Source organism: Ornithorhynchus anatinus, chromosome 13 (assembly GCF_004115215.2).
Source record: "Ornithorhynchus anatinus isolate Pmale09 chromosome 13, mOrnAna1.pri.v4, whole genome shotgun sequence".
Taxonomy (NCBI): Eukaryota; Metazoa; Chordata; class Mammalia; order Monotremata; family Ornithorhynchidae; genus Ornithorhynchus; species Ornithorhynchus anatinus.
Window position 1 is genome coordinate 16,665,512 of NC_041740.1, and position 16,458 is coordinate 16,681,969.

At 41.5% G+C, this 16,458-nt stretch overlaps 1 protein-coding gene across 5 annotated transcripts in view; it reads right to left on the reverse strand.

The window, feature by feature from the left end:
* The window catches only part of MYO3A (myosin IIIA), a 100,435-nt gene that overhangs the window by 68,711 nt on the left and 15,266 nt on the right, over positions 1–16,458 (reverse strand). For 4 of the 5 annotated variants that reach the window (XM_039913991.1, XM_029077229.2, XM_039913993.1 and 1 more), the window contains exons 3-7: positions 16,267–16,371; positions 14,135–14,234; positions 6,701–6,777; positions 5,335–5,480; positions 1,082–1,147 (exon numbers count right to left, since the gene is read on the reverse strand). In XM_039913991.1, the coding sequence (XP_039769925.1) occupies positions 1,082–1,147; positions 5,335–5,480; positions 6,701–6,777; positions 14,135–14,234; positions 16,267–16,371 (494 nt within the window). The remainder of the gene's footprint in view (positions 1–1,081; positions 1,148–5,334; positions 5,481–6,700; positions 6,778–14,134; positions 14,235–16,266; positions 16,372–16,458) is intronic. The other variant, XM_039913992.1, reaches the window with a different exon arrangement.

Below are 16,458 nucleotides of genomic sequence, written 5' to 3' on the forward strand. Positions count from 1 at the left end.
AGAGAAGTTAAGTGACTTGCCCACAGTCACACAGCTGACAAGTGGCAGAGCCGGGATTCAAACCCATGACCTCTGACTCCCAACCCCGGGCTCTTTTCACTGAGCCACACTGCTTCTCTAGTCAGTATTATATAGCAAGGCACATTTCTTAGTCCACTGGATGAACATTGGGAGTCAGAGAACCTGGATTCTAAGCCCAGCTCTGCCACCCGCCTACTGGGTCACCTTGGGCAAGTCACTTCACTTCTCTTGGCCCGTTTCCTCATCTGGAAAATGGGGATTCAATACCCGTTCTCCCTCCTACTTAGACTGTGAGCACCAAGTGAGACAGAGTCTGTGTCTGATCTGATTATATTACATTGATCTCAGTGCTTAAAACAGTGCTTGGCAAAGTAAGCCCTTATCAAATACCATAATTTTTATTTTACTATTATTATTAGTTGAGCTGTTCAGATACTAAGTGTTCTGCTGAACTATTCAGCTTTTGACAAGGAGGGTGAGCCCACAAACTGATCCCAAACACTGGGACCTACTGGGTGGGAGAGAAGCTGGGCTCCCCCTTTCTTCCTCCCAACTCCCACAATCTCCATTTTACAGTTTCAATCCCCATTTACAGATGAGGTAAATACCTGAGATGAGGTATATCTCTGAAGCATGGAGAAGTGATTTGCTCAAGGTCAAATAGCAGAGAAGTGGTAGAATTAGGATTAGAATCCAGGCCCTCCTGATGCACAGGCCCATACTCTATCCAATAGGCCATGCTGCTTGTTAAGGTGAAATTAAGATAGAAGTAGTGGGTATATAATGCAATTTGTAGGGCAAGGAAATTAATCATTTGGATATAACCAATAAACCAGATAACAAATCCAATATTGAATAATGAGGCACTTTCTATGAGGTTAAGCAACTAGTTTGTACTAGAAAAGGAATGAAATCCCATTTTTTTTGACTTAAAAACACTTTAGCGATGAAGACAGAGAGGTTTAGTGGTTATACAGTGTTGTGCCTGGCAGGATACCAGATAGTCATAAAAAGGAAACATCTGAATTAAAACCAGGGAAAAGCCTCTATTGTTACTCACTTGTTAATAAAGTCATTGAATTCAGCGGACCACAGGTCTGGTTGTTGGAGAGTTGGAGGAGGGCTTCTGCAAAGATCAAGATCAAAGTTATATCACAGGTTCTGGACAACAGGTGCTAAGAGAGAGAGGGAACAATTTAAGGAGAATAATTTATTTCAGAAGCTGGGGTCTTTCAGAATGTCCCCAGGGAAACTGAGGCACAACTTAAACTTCAATAATTAAGAGGCAGAGGCCTTGCAGTTCAGCACTGAGATGCAGGACTGGTGCCCCTTAGAGAAGAGAGATAGGATCACTGGAACAAATACTGCAGAACATTCACTCCCCTTGGCAATACCCTACGGGCTATTTTCCCTCAGCAACAATTGGGATAAAGGCAAAGGTGGTGGGGAGGGGAGAGGTGTGACACAGCTGCTGAGATTCTATGGGGCACCTCCTGAGTTCAGTGGGCTAGGGGTAATTACCCCGAAGCTTCAGCCAAACAGCTGACTCAGATGCCCCACCCACTGGACACCAGAATTCACTATTTCCACCCAATTGCCACGATGGCTCCTCCTTCCTTCCTGACCCTCATCTCAGAAGGAAAGACCCACCCCTCGAGCGGGATGAGTCGAAGCCTGTCTTGTCACCATGGGAAAACAGGCAAGGTAGGGAGAGTTTCGATCTATCATACTCAATCATCTTGCCTTCTTCTCCCTTACCTCCCAGATTTCCTATAAACTTCTCCGACTAGATTGAAAGGTCCGTGAGGACAAAGACAAGACTTCTTGTTTTATACTATACTCCCAAGTATGTAGTTCAGTGCTCTCTACACACAGGCCTTCAGTAAATATCACTGATTGACTGAAGACGGAGGACTACCTGTGGGGGAAGGAGAGAGACCTCAGACTCTTCCTGGTCCCAATCTGGCAATCTTTTCAGCTCTCAAAGCATGAGGTCTTCACAGTGACAGTCTCTCCTGCCCGTCTAGCCATCAAAAGAAAACACTATCCTCGCAGATATAAAGTCCAGTCTTTACATAACCATAAGAAATACATCCAAGATGTTCTAAGTGTTCTAATACCCAAACCACTCTAGTTTTTCAAGCATGCCTGCAAATACAAAAGAAGCTAATTAGCAATTAATCGTTATTCATACATAGTGACAGGTTCTTTGTTTCTGTGATAAAATTTAGTGTATGACCCATTTTGCTCACTTTTAACAGGTGTTCTTTAAAGAATCTTCTTAGAAACTAGAATCATCATGTAGAAGAATGAAGAAAATCTAGGCTGTTAGTTTTGAGTATAGCAGAGCACTTCACTAGAGAAAGCATTTCCAGTGTTTTTGTTAAGTCCAATATGTTTACCTCTCTTCTTTGTTCTATGGGAGGAGAGAGGGTATTAAAGATAAGGCAGAGTTTGAACCTAGCTAGGTGTTGGGTATAACACCAGATTTTATCCATTTGTAAATATTTTTAAGCCAGTTTCCCCCTTAAAGGTAAGATCCTTGTAGGCAAGAATGTGTCTTGTCTTCTGTTGTACTTTCCCAAGTACTTAGTACCCTGTACTTCACTCAGTAGTTGCTCAATAAGCATTATTACTGCTACTATTTGTCTTTATTATTTTGTCTTGCCAGAGTTGGCTCTGGTGCGGATGGGGCCAGGGTGGGCTGGAAAATGCATATGAAGGGCTGCAAGTACACAACGGGGAGGCTGCATTATGCTTATTATGAATTTACTATGAGTCACACGCTGTTCTGGATGCTGGGGTGGATTCAGGTTAATCAGCTTGGACGCAATCCCTGTCCCAAATGGGGTTCAGAGTCCAAGTAGGAGGGAGAGCAGGTATGAATTCCCCATTTTACAGATGAGGAAATTGAAGTCCAATTGTGAAGTGAAGTGAAGACTTGCCCAAGGTCACAGAGCAGGCAAGTGGTAGAGCCAGGATTAGAACCCAGGTCTTCCAATTTCCAGGCCTGTGCATTTCCCACTAGATTATGCTGCTTCTGGGAACCGTAGTGCTTTTCTAGCCCTGGAAGAGGTGAGAAACCTGGATGTGTTTCTTTCCTGTTTTTGCCATTTTGCCTCCTTCTAGGTTCAGTCCTATGGAAAAGGAGGACCACAGTTTATTCCCTGAGCCAGCATTCTAGTCACCTCTCCTCTCCCACTCAGAACCTGTAGCTTTAACAACCTGGCAAGGCACCCATGGAGAGGAGTGGGAGGGATCTGGTCCAGGGCTATTTCTTCAATCGTTTACTTGGGCTCATTGCTTTTTATGTGTCTCCTCTGCTCTGGAAGCCTCCCTCCAATGTGGGAGGACACAGGTTGGCTGATGAAACATTTGCAGAGTAGATTCAGTTTGACAGTAAGTGGCTAACCACCACATGTACCAGGTATCCCACTGCACACGATGGACTCACCATAGCAACCTCACAGACCGCACAATATATAAGGGAAGGAGTGGAAGATTTATTCTGGAATTAGAAAACATCTCTCCAAAGACAGGGAATAATATTTGCTCCCATTTATGATTTCCTAGAACATGGCAAGACGATTTAAGAGGTTTGAATTAATCAGTTTTATCTGAAAAAGTGGCTTTTTTTTTTCCTTTGACAAGAATGCTGAATACTTGACTACTTGGGGAAATCATGTGAAAATTAGGCTGTTCTAAGTCCGTAATCATGAGACATTGATCAGCCATTTTGATGAAGTTTCCTCAAGTGCTGGTTTATGTTAATTCAAACAGGTCTTTGTTTTCAATAAGGTCACAGAAACCCTTTCTCTTCAGTTCTACATTGCTCCTTAAACATCCTCTAATGAAATTAATGTGCAGTTGGCAGTGGCTCATTTAGAAAATATGCAGCTACATAACCAGAAAAACACAAGCCCAAACTTTCTGTAAAACCCTTGGGATGATCTGGAGGTGATGATGTGGCACACAAGACATAACTGGTGCTAAAATTGGTACTTCTTGACTTTTTGTGCCTATCTGAAAATTTAAATGTACAGACACTGAAAACTGGAGGAGAGCCTTAAAACCAACAGCTTGACATGGTGGGAATAAGCTTGTCTTTGTAAGTTTTTTGGGACTGGAGAAATGTGAGAGTAATGAAGTTTTAGAAAGATGGCCAGGGAAGCAGCTTGGAGAAGAGGAAGAGTTGATAGGTGGGAGAATGGTAGAGAGGTTGATACAACCAATAGTCTCATTGGAAGGTTGAGAGTGGGAACCAAGGTGATGGCAGGTTGGGTGAAGAGGGGGTAGTGGATCCAGGAAATTATTTAGAGGAAGCACTGCCAGGATTTAGAGACACAGCAAGCAGTCCAAAATGGGTCAGGAAAGATGGTGGGCTTGTTGACAGAGATAGAAAAGTTAGGAGAAGGAGTGAAGATGAAAAGTTTGGTATTGGGCATATGGAGTTTGAGATCCAAGTGGGACATTGGTAGGGAGATATCTTGGAGGCAAGGGGAAATGGGAGACTGTATAGCAGAATCAATCAAGCAATAGTTAATGGATCAAGAGAGTGAATGAAAAGGAAACTGATTGCAGGTGTACGCCACCACCTTTTGAAACAGCTAGGACAGAAATGGGAGCAGGGAGATAGGGCAAGACCTAGAATGCTGTAGCACTTTAACTGAGCATGTTCCAGCCTGTATATGGATATCCAAGCATTTAAAGTGACCAAGAACAGCTAAGGTCACTGTAAATGTGCTCAAGAGATTAATCAGGACAATGTACATTGTGGAACATGTGAACAATTTTTCTCAAATGTTTCGTGACAGAATAGAAAAATAGGAACTCTCCTAGCTAAATGATAACATATGGTCAGTCTTGCTAGACAGAACAGTCAGGGATCCTTTATTCACCAGCTTGGGACCAATAACCTTCTTCCTCTGCTAACTTCCCAGGATTCTTTAGGCTTCAGACCTTTCAAGTGCAGCTGTTTAAGAAGTTGAAGTAAGGGAAAGACAGACATTGGTTTCTAACCATGTCTGGCTGGAGAAGGTACAAAAAAATGTTCGGTAATGGAGCAGCCTTAATATTACCCTTGCACTCTCAGTTCAATCTTGTTGATTACCATGAAATGTTGCTACTTAGCCAATCTTGTTAAGCAGACCAACTAATGTTTCTAACCATGACTCGGTTGAACTTGGCCTCCCTGGGATCTGCTTCTGGCCCCGGTCCAATTATTTCAGTACCTGTAGGGAATGTTTTAGTTGCCACAGGGAGGTAGTGGGACGGGGGTGTGAAAGCTTGGTCCAAAGCCTCTAACCCCTTTACCTCGGTATTTTGAAGAGGGCTCTCATAGGATGCACATCAGCAAGGGGTGGATCTCCATCTCCGAGCTCTATAGCTGTGATTCCAAGAGACCAAGCATCGCACCTGGCATCATAGTTGGTGTCCAGCTGTTGTTCACAAGCAATCACCTGGAAGACCAAGTCACAGAAAAGTGGCTCAAGGTTTGGACTTATTTTCCATCCTTCTTCCAGCATGCTCACTTAAACCATTAAATGAGTGGTGCGGGGAGGATGGAGACTGAAGAGGGCAGCCTTAACACCACTCTCTAAGCAGCCTTTCATGCTGTTATCAGAGTTCTGGGCTGGGTGGAACATTGGTCTGACCCAGTAATGCTCACATTCTTCTGTTCCAAATAAGTGCATCAATGCCCTTGATAGGCAGGTCCATGCCTCACAGGAAGAGGTAGCACAAAAATGATTAATTCTGAAACCCCTGATCAAATAGAATGCATTCATTTAATTCAGGAGGGGGTAGGGCTGAATGCCTCATCCCCTCCTTGTTCCCTCCTTCTTTCCCCCAATCACTACTTATGACAATTGAACAACTAAGAATTACATGAGAGAATTCTGCAAAAATGTGCAGTAAAAAAAAAAAATTCAAAAATTCATCCTGAAAACAAGACAAACGACAAGGTCAGTCCAATGCTGGTTCTGGAGGCAGAGCCAATGGATGCAACCAAGTAAAGCCCTCCAAAGGTCAACTGAGGAACCTGTAAACCTAATCAAAGGCAGGGAAAGGAAAGGCACACTCCCATTACAACTATGGTGAGCCAATACAAACCCTCACCAGATTTCCAAATTTCCTCCGAGATCTTTACTAATGACAGAGAAGTTAAAGGAGGACTCAGACTTGTCTCCTATAAAACTATAGCAGAGAAGGATATTCCTAAATAACCTACGGAATAAAATCCTAATTTCACCTTTTAACAAATGGTGACCATTATTGACAGAAATACATTCTGGACTGCGAGATGATCTGCCTGGAGGTCATAAAACTCTGTCTCCTTATATTCACCTTCTCTTCAGAAGGTAGTGAGAACGACAGTCTATACAATCCAGTAGAGTCAAGTTCCTACCAGGGTTGGGTGAAATTGCAGGGAACTGTTTGATATATAATGGATATTTAATGTCCTTGAACAGATAATTTCTAATTCATCCCAAGATATTTACATCTTGTTTTAAATTTCAAACCAGATTCACCTGACTAGGATACAAAAAATGGGCCCCATTTGAAAAACAAATTCATAACAATAGAAGTCATTGCTTTATCTTGTTTACAATTCAGAGTTAACAGCTTCAGAAGTTTTAGAAAAGGAGACGGAGAGTAAGGAAGCAGCAAGATGTCTAACCTCTGGGGCCATCCAAAATGGCGTCCCCACAGACGTATTCCGATGAAGTCGCGTGCTGGTGAGCTGGGCGGACACACCTGAAAGGAAGGCGAGAAAACTCAATTTAGAAGATTATCCATGCTGAGGCGTTCTAGTTTGCTTAGGTAATATAACTTTATCCTTCCAGAGGATCTGCTGAACTGTAATTTTATAAAAGAGAATCCTAAATCAAATCTTAAGGAATAAACTGGTATGACTAGTTTATACTGAAAGGGCCAGGACTGAGTATGTCTGGTGGATAGATTTTTGAACAGATACGCATATCAAGGCTCCCAGTCAGAAATGCAAATATTAAGTCAATCTTCTCCTTAATCTTCCTGCCCCCAACTCTGCTCTTTAATCTATGTTAATAATATAAATCATCCTCGCTCAAGGCATTGATTGATCACGGACTGTGTGTAGAACACTATGAAACGTGTTTGAGGAATGCATAATGTAGCTCACAAACATTTACTTGAAGAATTAGCAGAAATTACATAAGAATTACTTTAACGCTGAATTCTAAGAAGTTTCTAGCAGCATGCCTGGGGAAAGAGTATCACTAGAGTAGCTCTCCACAAAACACAGCTTTTCCTTTAGAAGATTCTTCTTGAGAAAAACTTATTCAAAGCTTTTTCACGTTTGATATATTTATGTTGCATTACAATGCATTAAAGGCATGAATGAGCTTAGCTTTTATTTTGTCAGAGGTTGTAAGCACACCTTTCTACGGATAAGCAGCAACCAGTAAATGTTCATTCATTCAATCGTATTTATTGAGTGCTTACTATATGCAATAGCACTGTACTTGGGATGAATCAACCCAATCTAAGATTTCCTTCACATACAATTTTCAATTATTAGAAGAATCCAAGATGGTGCTTTAATTTTGACAAGACAGATTTCATTTGACTTACAAGTCACCATGTTCTTTAGGCACATTAGAAAACACAAAAAACTGCCCCTGGCAGGACACTGGCATTTGAGACCAAAGAAGTTAATCGTATTACAGATGATATTTCTGGAGGCTCTTTCGGGGAATGGGTAAGAGGCCACATTCGGTAAAATTTCTGTTTTGCATTCTAGCAAGTTAAGCAAGCCTGACTCAAGGGGCCTTCATACTTGTCGGGGAAGTCAGACTTTGGGGACTCAAACGATTTTTGAAAGGCTGCCTGGCATTGAAACAAAGAGCTGTGGCTAAATTTCTTTGCCTGGATGCAAACTGCAACAGCTTTTTTCATCCACATGAGGATGTTCTACATCTTGTGACTCCAGGTCTCCTTTATCCTTTAACTTTTAATCATAATAATGAATGGCTTTCCTGTTACTGGACGAGATAGTTTGACCAGCTCACCCCCGAATATGTTGCCCCATGAAATGCTGCTCAAACATTTTTGGCATAAATGTACAATTTCCTTGGAACAACAAGATAACCCAAAGCTTCATGGTAGTGAGGCTGTGGAAACCAGCTTGCGGTTCACAGCTCAGCTGGAACTCCATGGATGAGCTGTCACCTCTAGCACATATGCATTTGTACCCATTCTCATCACGTACACATATGTCAATGGCACATATGTAAATATGTACATTTCAATTTTATGTTCAATCATTTATTCTGATTTTTTAGGACTGCATCCTGACAGGATCACTCCACTACCTGATTCTTATTCTTCCTCATGTACCCATTATATTTTTTTAAAATGATATTTAAGAATTTACTTTGTGCCAGGCACTGTATTAAAGTACCGGGTAGATACAAGACAATGGGGTTGGACAGAGTCCATGACCCATGTGCGGGCTCAGAGTCTTAATCCCTATTTTACAGATGACATAACTGAGGCACAGCAAAGTTAAGTGACTTGCTCAGGTCAAATGGCAGACAAATGGCAGACAAATGGCAAAGCTGGGCTTAGAACCCCGGTCCTCTGACTCCCAGGCCTATGCTCTTTCTATTAGGTGACAGTGCTTCTCAATATATATGTAAATAATTTTATATGTCTGTTTCCCCCCATAGAATGTGAGCTGCTTGTGACAGGGAATATATATATATTTTCCCAAGCATTTAAAACAATGTCCTGCACTTAGCATGTGCTCGATGAATTTCATTACTATTATTACTAATTCTATTACTTGATGTCAAAGCCAGTTTTTTAGCCTCTGCCCTGGGAGAATCAAGCCTGTAGCTTCATCAGTCTATTGCTGGCACAAAGAGGACCTCCAACAGCATGGTTTGATATATACCCTGTAACATCCTCAATCGTTCCCTCCATCAGTTTATCATGGACCTCTTATGCATTAGCTCATCCATGTCTCTCTTAAACTTGCTGATATTCTGGTCTACACATTTTCCTGTGGGAATGAATTCCATCTACCCACTCATACTGTACTCTTCCAAGCGCTTAGAATAGTGCTCTTCACAGAGTAAGTGCTCAATAAATACCACTGATGATGAAGATATGCTTCCTACTTGCCATGTAAAGAAAAGTTTCCTCCGCCTTTTTTTTTTAAAAAAATTCTCCACCTTCAAGCGTTCGCTGGTAACTCTCTGTCCTGGTGCTATGGGATTTGGGAAACAACTCTTCTGGGTCTAACCTATTCACAGCCTTCATCGTTAATCAAACTTATTTACGTCCCCTTTTATCCTTCGTGTGTCCAGGCTGAGGAATTATAATCCCTTCATGCTTTTCTCATGGGGAAACTGCACCATCCCCCAAATGATCTTGGTTGCCCTTCTCTTAATCTTCTACAGCTGATATCCTGAACTCTCTATGAAATAAAACCTAGCGAATTCATGACCATTTGGGATGGTATTCCTGGCATACTACAGAAAGAATGGGACAGAAGATAAAAGAATGTCTGAAAAGAGTGGAAGAAATAAAATTCATATGCATTAGGGAAACAGCTCAGAAAAGACACAATCCAAATGTGGAAAATTTTGCAATTGGTGATTTCTTTAAAACCGTCTGTGAAAGGAGTGAGGATCAAAGTCATGAATCAAGGCTAAGAAGCTCCAGGCAGCAAGCAGATTAAGAAAAACATCTTATCTAGACTGTAATTAAAGCATGGAAAAAACTACCAAAGTTAACAGTTACATAAGCACTTACACAGTAAACACTCCAGGGAGAGAAATCACAGTGGGGCAAAGGCAGGGGGAGGTATAGAGAAGTGTAAGTAGAAAGCTGAAGGGACTAATGGAAAAACAAGTTGAAGACAGGAAGAAAAGGAGGTATGGTGAACTGGAGAAAGATGCTGAAAGGGGACAGAAATAAGAGTGAAAGAAGAGAGGCTAAGAGACCAGAAAATCCCCAAAGAATAGAATCACAGCAATAAAAGGAAGTTTGAAAACTGGAATGGGAGTAATAAAGTTGAAGATATCACCCCCTCACCACCCAAGTTTCCTCTCTCTCAGATGTTTTCCCAAGAGCTTGCTTTCCAAATTGACTCCTTTCACCCTCAAAAACACTTCCCCCAATTAACTACCTTCCTTGAAATGACCTTTCCAACCACTTACTCTGACAGCTCCTATCCCACTTTCATCTGTACCCACATCTCTATCCTCCTAAAATTTTATTTTGACCCAGTACATCATAGAGCTATCACACCATGTCCCTCTTTCCATTTCTGTCCAAACGCCTTGAGAGGGTTGTATTCACCCACTGTCTTTATTTTCTCTCCAACTCACTTCTTGATCCTCTGCTTTCCAATTTCAACCTTTTCCACACCTGAGCCCTTTTTAATAACAGTAATAATAATAATGATGGTTATTTGTTAAATGCTTACTATGTGCCAAGCACTGTTTGGACTCCAAAGTCCACCAGTGATATTTATTGAGTGCTTACTGTGCACACAGCACTGTACTAAGTGCTTGGTAGAGCAGAATACAACCAGGTTGGTAAACACATTCCTTGCCCCCAGCAGTTCCGCATGTAGATTAACTACCATTCTGCAGTGGCCTAAAACGGACAGTACGCAGCATGTGTTTTTTCTTGGAAAGGTGCTATTTTATCCTACCAAAATATTTGCAGTATCTTCTTGTTTTCACAGGATGTTAACATAAGGGGAGGTGTGACACCAAGAGGGAAAAAGGAATCAAAATAGACAGGGACATTACTGCTGTAAGTGGCTCACTGTATATGAATAGGTCACAGCACCACATTTTCAAGTACCAAAAAGTCTATAAAATGCTCTATTAAAAATATAATCAAATTAGGCCACTAGACAAGTAATTATAAATTACTGCTAGGGAAACTTCTCCTTCACTTGATAGTCTATGTCTGATAAGGACAAAGCCTGAAAATATCCTGAAACAAGCCAGAAACATAACTTGAAGAACTATTTACTGACTTCTTTTTTTACAAACTGCTTTTGAGGTGATAATACCAAACATTGCTATATTTGAACATTCAAATAATAACAACTTCCTATTAAAGCTCACCTTTTTTTCATGCAGAGATCTGAAATTGACATTGTTTTCTGGGGGCACAATGCCTCAATTATTAAGTTCCGTTTCATTTTAACAAGTAAAAATTAAACCCAAGAACATTTTGGCCCAGACTTCAGTGCGATAGATGTCAAACTAGCGAGCATTCAGTACCAAAGACATTTGCATGAAATTATCTCTATTGCTGTACAGTGGAATTCAACTTGGGAAAATGTTCATTTTGGGACAGTTAAGAAAGAGGAGGGGGGACGGAATATCAGCTGGAGTAACAAAGAAAGCTCTCAAAAGCAATGAGTCAACTTATTCATGGCAAGGCTCCGTGCAGTGACTGAGTTATAAATGCTTTTCCTTTCAAGCAAGATAAATGTCACCTTCTGTAAGTACTAATTATGTGTTCTAGCTGCATGAAATATTCACTCTTGATTATGGGTCAAAAAAGTTGAGGGCCTACAAACTTTATTTCATTTTCTGAGGACCTTGCTTCCCTATCACTCCTTAACAGCAGCTTTCTCTTAAAAGCAACTGTGTACTCACAGTGACAAAGGGTAAGCTATTTAAGGGGCTGGGGAAAGCTTTTTTTTTTTTAAAAAAAAAAACTAGTTCAGTAATCATTATTACTTAAATGATTCATTACAATTTCCCCCACTCTTTTCCTAACTTTTTGAAGGGATCAAAAAAAAAAAGTCACACTCTTAGTCAACTTAAGTCTAAGGTCATTTTTCTTTCCTGATCATTCAAGTCAGAACAGAAACACCATGAGTGCCTGATTTTTAGGGACCAGGTCATTCGAGGTGGAACAAAAATATTACCAATTCTTGATTATTCAGGGACTGACTGTCCAGTTTGTGGAATAACTGGGCTTTATCTCCTCTTCTCTCCCTTTGGTTGGCTGCTTTGTGGCCATTTCATGGTTCATTAGCCTCCGCCAGAAGGTGGATGGAGGAAATCAAAAGAGATGAGACTGGAAAAGGTTTGAAGGGGAAGGAGGTTGAGGTTGATTGCTCACAGAGAAGTAAATGCGGGATTACTACCAGATTGTCATTGTATATTGGCTTAAGAGGATTTGGTTTGAGAATTTGGGGGCATATTCAATGTAACAGCAACGCCCCAAAAAGGTACACTGAAGACTCAACTAAGCAGTTTCCTCTTATTCTACTCAACTCCTTCAAAATTCAGTCTTTGAAAGCAGTTGAGGGCCTACATTTGTAGTGCTTTCATATAACAGGGGGCTATTCTGACAAATTCCCCCTTAGGATCACCATACCCAGCCCTTCATCTTTTTCTCCATCAGTGTGGAGTGTCTTGCATCACTGCTTAACTGGAGATTTGTCCTAGGTTGCGGCTGAGGGAGATATCTGGCGGACAGGCCCAAGGACCAATGGTCCAGAGATGACTTTTCTGGTGAAACAATTCTGCGCGACAACCGAAGGGGAGAATGCCTAAACAGTCAAGAATACTGTGCTGGTGTGTCATACCCAGTGAACGCATATGAAAGGAGCACTGGGCTGGAAGAGCCTGGATTTTGTCCTAGCTCCCTTACTGACTGTGGCTCAGCGCAAGTAAAAACTCTGTTGATTTAAATTTCTCTTTACAAAATAAAAAATTCTGGCTTCTTCCCTACCCAATGGGGATAGTGTGACTATATCAGACACACAGGGATTAGGAGAAAGCGCAGAAGGGTGCTACCACGTGGCAGAGACCAAGATAGAAAGCAGAGCCAAGACAAGAGGAATAGGGAGAATGAAAGCCAGCAGAGCACAACAAAGTCACACAAAATGGGGGGCGTGGGAAGGGAGAGGTGGTAAAAAGCCCAACAAGAAGAGAGAGGGAGGTGTAAATGGGTGGGAGAGAGGGCTAAGTGGGCCAGGAGAAGGGTGGGACTTGAAGAGGCACAGAGTGGGGAGGAGACAAGACAGGTAGAGGATGGACAGAAAGAGGGAGAGAAAGCAGTATAGCCAATGGAAACCTCATTGGCCCCAAGTGAAAGGGAAAATAGATCCAAATGTCAGAATGGTTAGGTGAGAGAGTAAGAAAACAGCAACATCCCAGCAGACTGGAAGAAGGGCGGGGCGTTAGGGGTCACCTGGAGCAGAAAGAATGTGGTCAAAGCTGCATCAGCATCTTGTCTGCTGCCACGGGACCAACTTCAGTGAACGTGATGGTCGTTTGTAATCAAAGATTTGCCACCCAGGGTGGTAAGGAGCCTGAAGACCACTCCCTAAATTCCTGTTTAGCTATTTATTTTAATATTCTTAATCTTTGGATTGTTGGTTGTAATTTACTTTACGTAATTTATTCCCATTGTTTTACATGCCTGTAAGATCCTTGTGGGCAGGGGATCAAGTCTACCAACTGTTATATCATACTCTCCCAACTAAGTACAGTGCTCTTCATCTAGTAATCACTCAGTAAGTACCGTTGATTGACTGACTCCTTTATTAAGGTTGCAAGCCCCTCGAGGGACAGGCTCCTTGTTTTAGAATCTTGTATTTTTTGGGTGAGTCACTTAATTTCTCTGTGCCTCAGTTACCTCATCTGTAAAATGGGGATTAAGATTGTGAGCCTCACGTGGGACAACCTGACTACCCTGTATCTACCCCAGCGCTTAAAACAGTGCTTGGCACATAGTAAGCGCTTAACAAATACCAACATTATTATTATTTATATTGTCATCATCATTATTAATTTTTCACTTACCTAGAGAGAGCTTATACATGCCTGTGAGTCCTCAATATAAAAACATTATTACTACAACCAATAACAGTAATCCAAAAGACAGAAAAAGGCAGAGTATTTAAAAACCCAAAATTTCAACAAAGTCCTCAATATTTTACAGATCTTACATTCTCTGTGAATTATCTGGGGGATTCCTTAGTCAGAACCAGCAATATCAGAAGTATTACTGAGCTTTGAGTCTCTCTTATTCAGCTATATTTTCACAAATAAACTTTTGTAAAAAATAAAATAAAAGGTACCAAAATCTACTAGCTTAACTCCACCATCAGTGGTCAGGAGGATGTTGTTTCCTTTCACATCTCGATGAATCGTCTTGTTGTTGTGCAAATGTTGAAGCCCCTGAGGAGAAAAAAAAAATAGTCCATTAACTTTTACCTTGACAAATTTGGGCAGGACTTGGTTCTGATAAGGACTGCACTGCTCTTTCAGAAATTGGAAGTATTTCAGTTTCAAGCAGCTTCAGAATAACATGGGAAGATTAAAAGAAGAGTACAGGAGATGGACACTTTTGCACCTAAGAATCCTCATTTCAGTACCCAATTTACCAAGGATTTTAGTTTCAGCAACATAGAAGTTTTACTCTTACCGAAATAATTTCATCTCTGTTGCCCAAGTGAGGTTTATAAACAGAGAAGAGATTTGCAGAAGCCAGACGCTGACAGAGTGAGCATAATGTTCCCCTATATAAGTGGTGGATAGCTTAGGGACATGGGGCTTTGGGGAAAAGGTGTCAACTAAAGCAAGGAGATGATGTCAATGTATTTAGAATTTCCTTCTCTCAGGCTCTTCCTCAAAGCTGAATTTACACACCCTTCAAAACTAGGTGAAGAGAGAAATAGATGTTCAGTTCCGATTACCCTAAACTATTTGTTTCTTGATGACACACAGAGTTTTCATTTCACTGCTGCCAAATAGCTCAGATAGGTACAGATACCATGACAAATGAAATGGGATCATCTAAGTGGTTTTGCCTCCAAAACGAAAGGCAGTTTCTGAATATACACCCACAATACCCACAGCAAGGTGAAAGCTCAAAATTTTGAGTGTCCATCACAGTTTATCATTGGGCAGACAAAGATAAAATAGAAACCTTGTGGTCCTACATCCCTAAGACTCCTTGGATGTTGAGAAGGCCAGTGGGGTGGGAGGTGGAGGGAAGGAAGAAAGTCTGCTTTGGTTCTATGTTCATTCAAATCAGTTGTATTTATTGAGTGCTTACTGCGTGCAAAGCACTGTACTAAGCTCTTTGAGGGGGGATCTACCTGGGGCATGACAAACAGGGCATGTTTTACTGTTCGTTTTACTGACGCAAATGAACTCCGGAATTCTCCCCAGTAATGGCCTCTAAGGATATCTAAGAGGGCAACTACTCTACAGTTCTCCAAGCACCCTGTTGCCTCTGTCGGAGATGGATTGGGTTGGATGAACCATGAGGCTAATCCAAGAAATGGCACTGCCCTTAGGAGTCCAGTTACTATTCCTGCTGGGCACATTTATGGTTCATTTTTAGCAATCAACACAGCCCTTCTGTGCAGAACTAAGAGCGTGCTTGACTACTCTCCCCCACATCACTGCCTCTACTTTCTGAGCCTTCAGTGTATGAGGGGAGGGAGTGAGGCAGCTCTCAGAAGATGATGTAGAGGAAAGAGGTGAGAGGTGGGAAAGCACTGAGCAACAGTAAATTGCAAAACTGGAGCAGAGTTACAGGTCACCCTCAGAGTAGAGAGAAGTGATCCAAGTTTGGGGAGCTTGAACAGAATTCACCAAAATAAACAGGGGGGAGAAATTTGGGGGCAAAATCATGTAGAAGCAGCATGGCCTAGTGGATACAGCACGGGCCTGAGAGTCAAAAATATCTGGGTTCTAATCCTGGCTCTGCCACTTGTTTGCTGTGTGACTTTGGGGAAGTAACTTCACTTCTCTGTGCCTCAGTTACCTCATCTGTAAAATAGGGATTAGAACTATGAGCCCCATGTGAACACGGACTGTGTCTAACCTGATTAGCTCGTAGTTACTCCAGCGCTTAGCAGAATGCCTGGCACATAATAAGCACTTAAATACAATTTTTTTTTTTAAAAAAGAGAACCAATTTAGTAGAGGAGGAGAGGAGACACCCAATTTGGGGAACTAGGGAACACTCTCTTCTCCCCCCAGCCCCACTGTAACCCTTCCCTCTGGCTCTCCAGTTGGCCACTGTCCTGGGTCTTTCTGCTACTGTTGATGTAGACTGGTCAGAAACTCATGACGCATGAACAACCAGCACCTTTCCTTAATCACTGTAATGACAAAGTCACAATACCTAGCTATTCCTTTATTGCTTCATTATAACAGATTACAATTAGGGAAACATGCAGTCACACTTTTTTCTTACCAGAAGAGCCTCTCGTAAAATATAGGCAATGAGAACTTCTTTCATGCTTTCACCTCTTTTCAAAAGTCCCTTCACAAGATCAGTCACTGATCCTCCACTACATAGCTACAAAAAGAATTTCAAAGTGGAAATTAAAAGGAGACATTATTTCCATCTAAATAAGATTCCTCTAAAAGTGAAACACATTTTGTT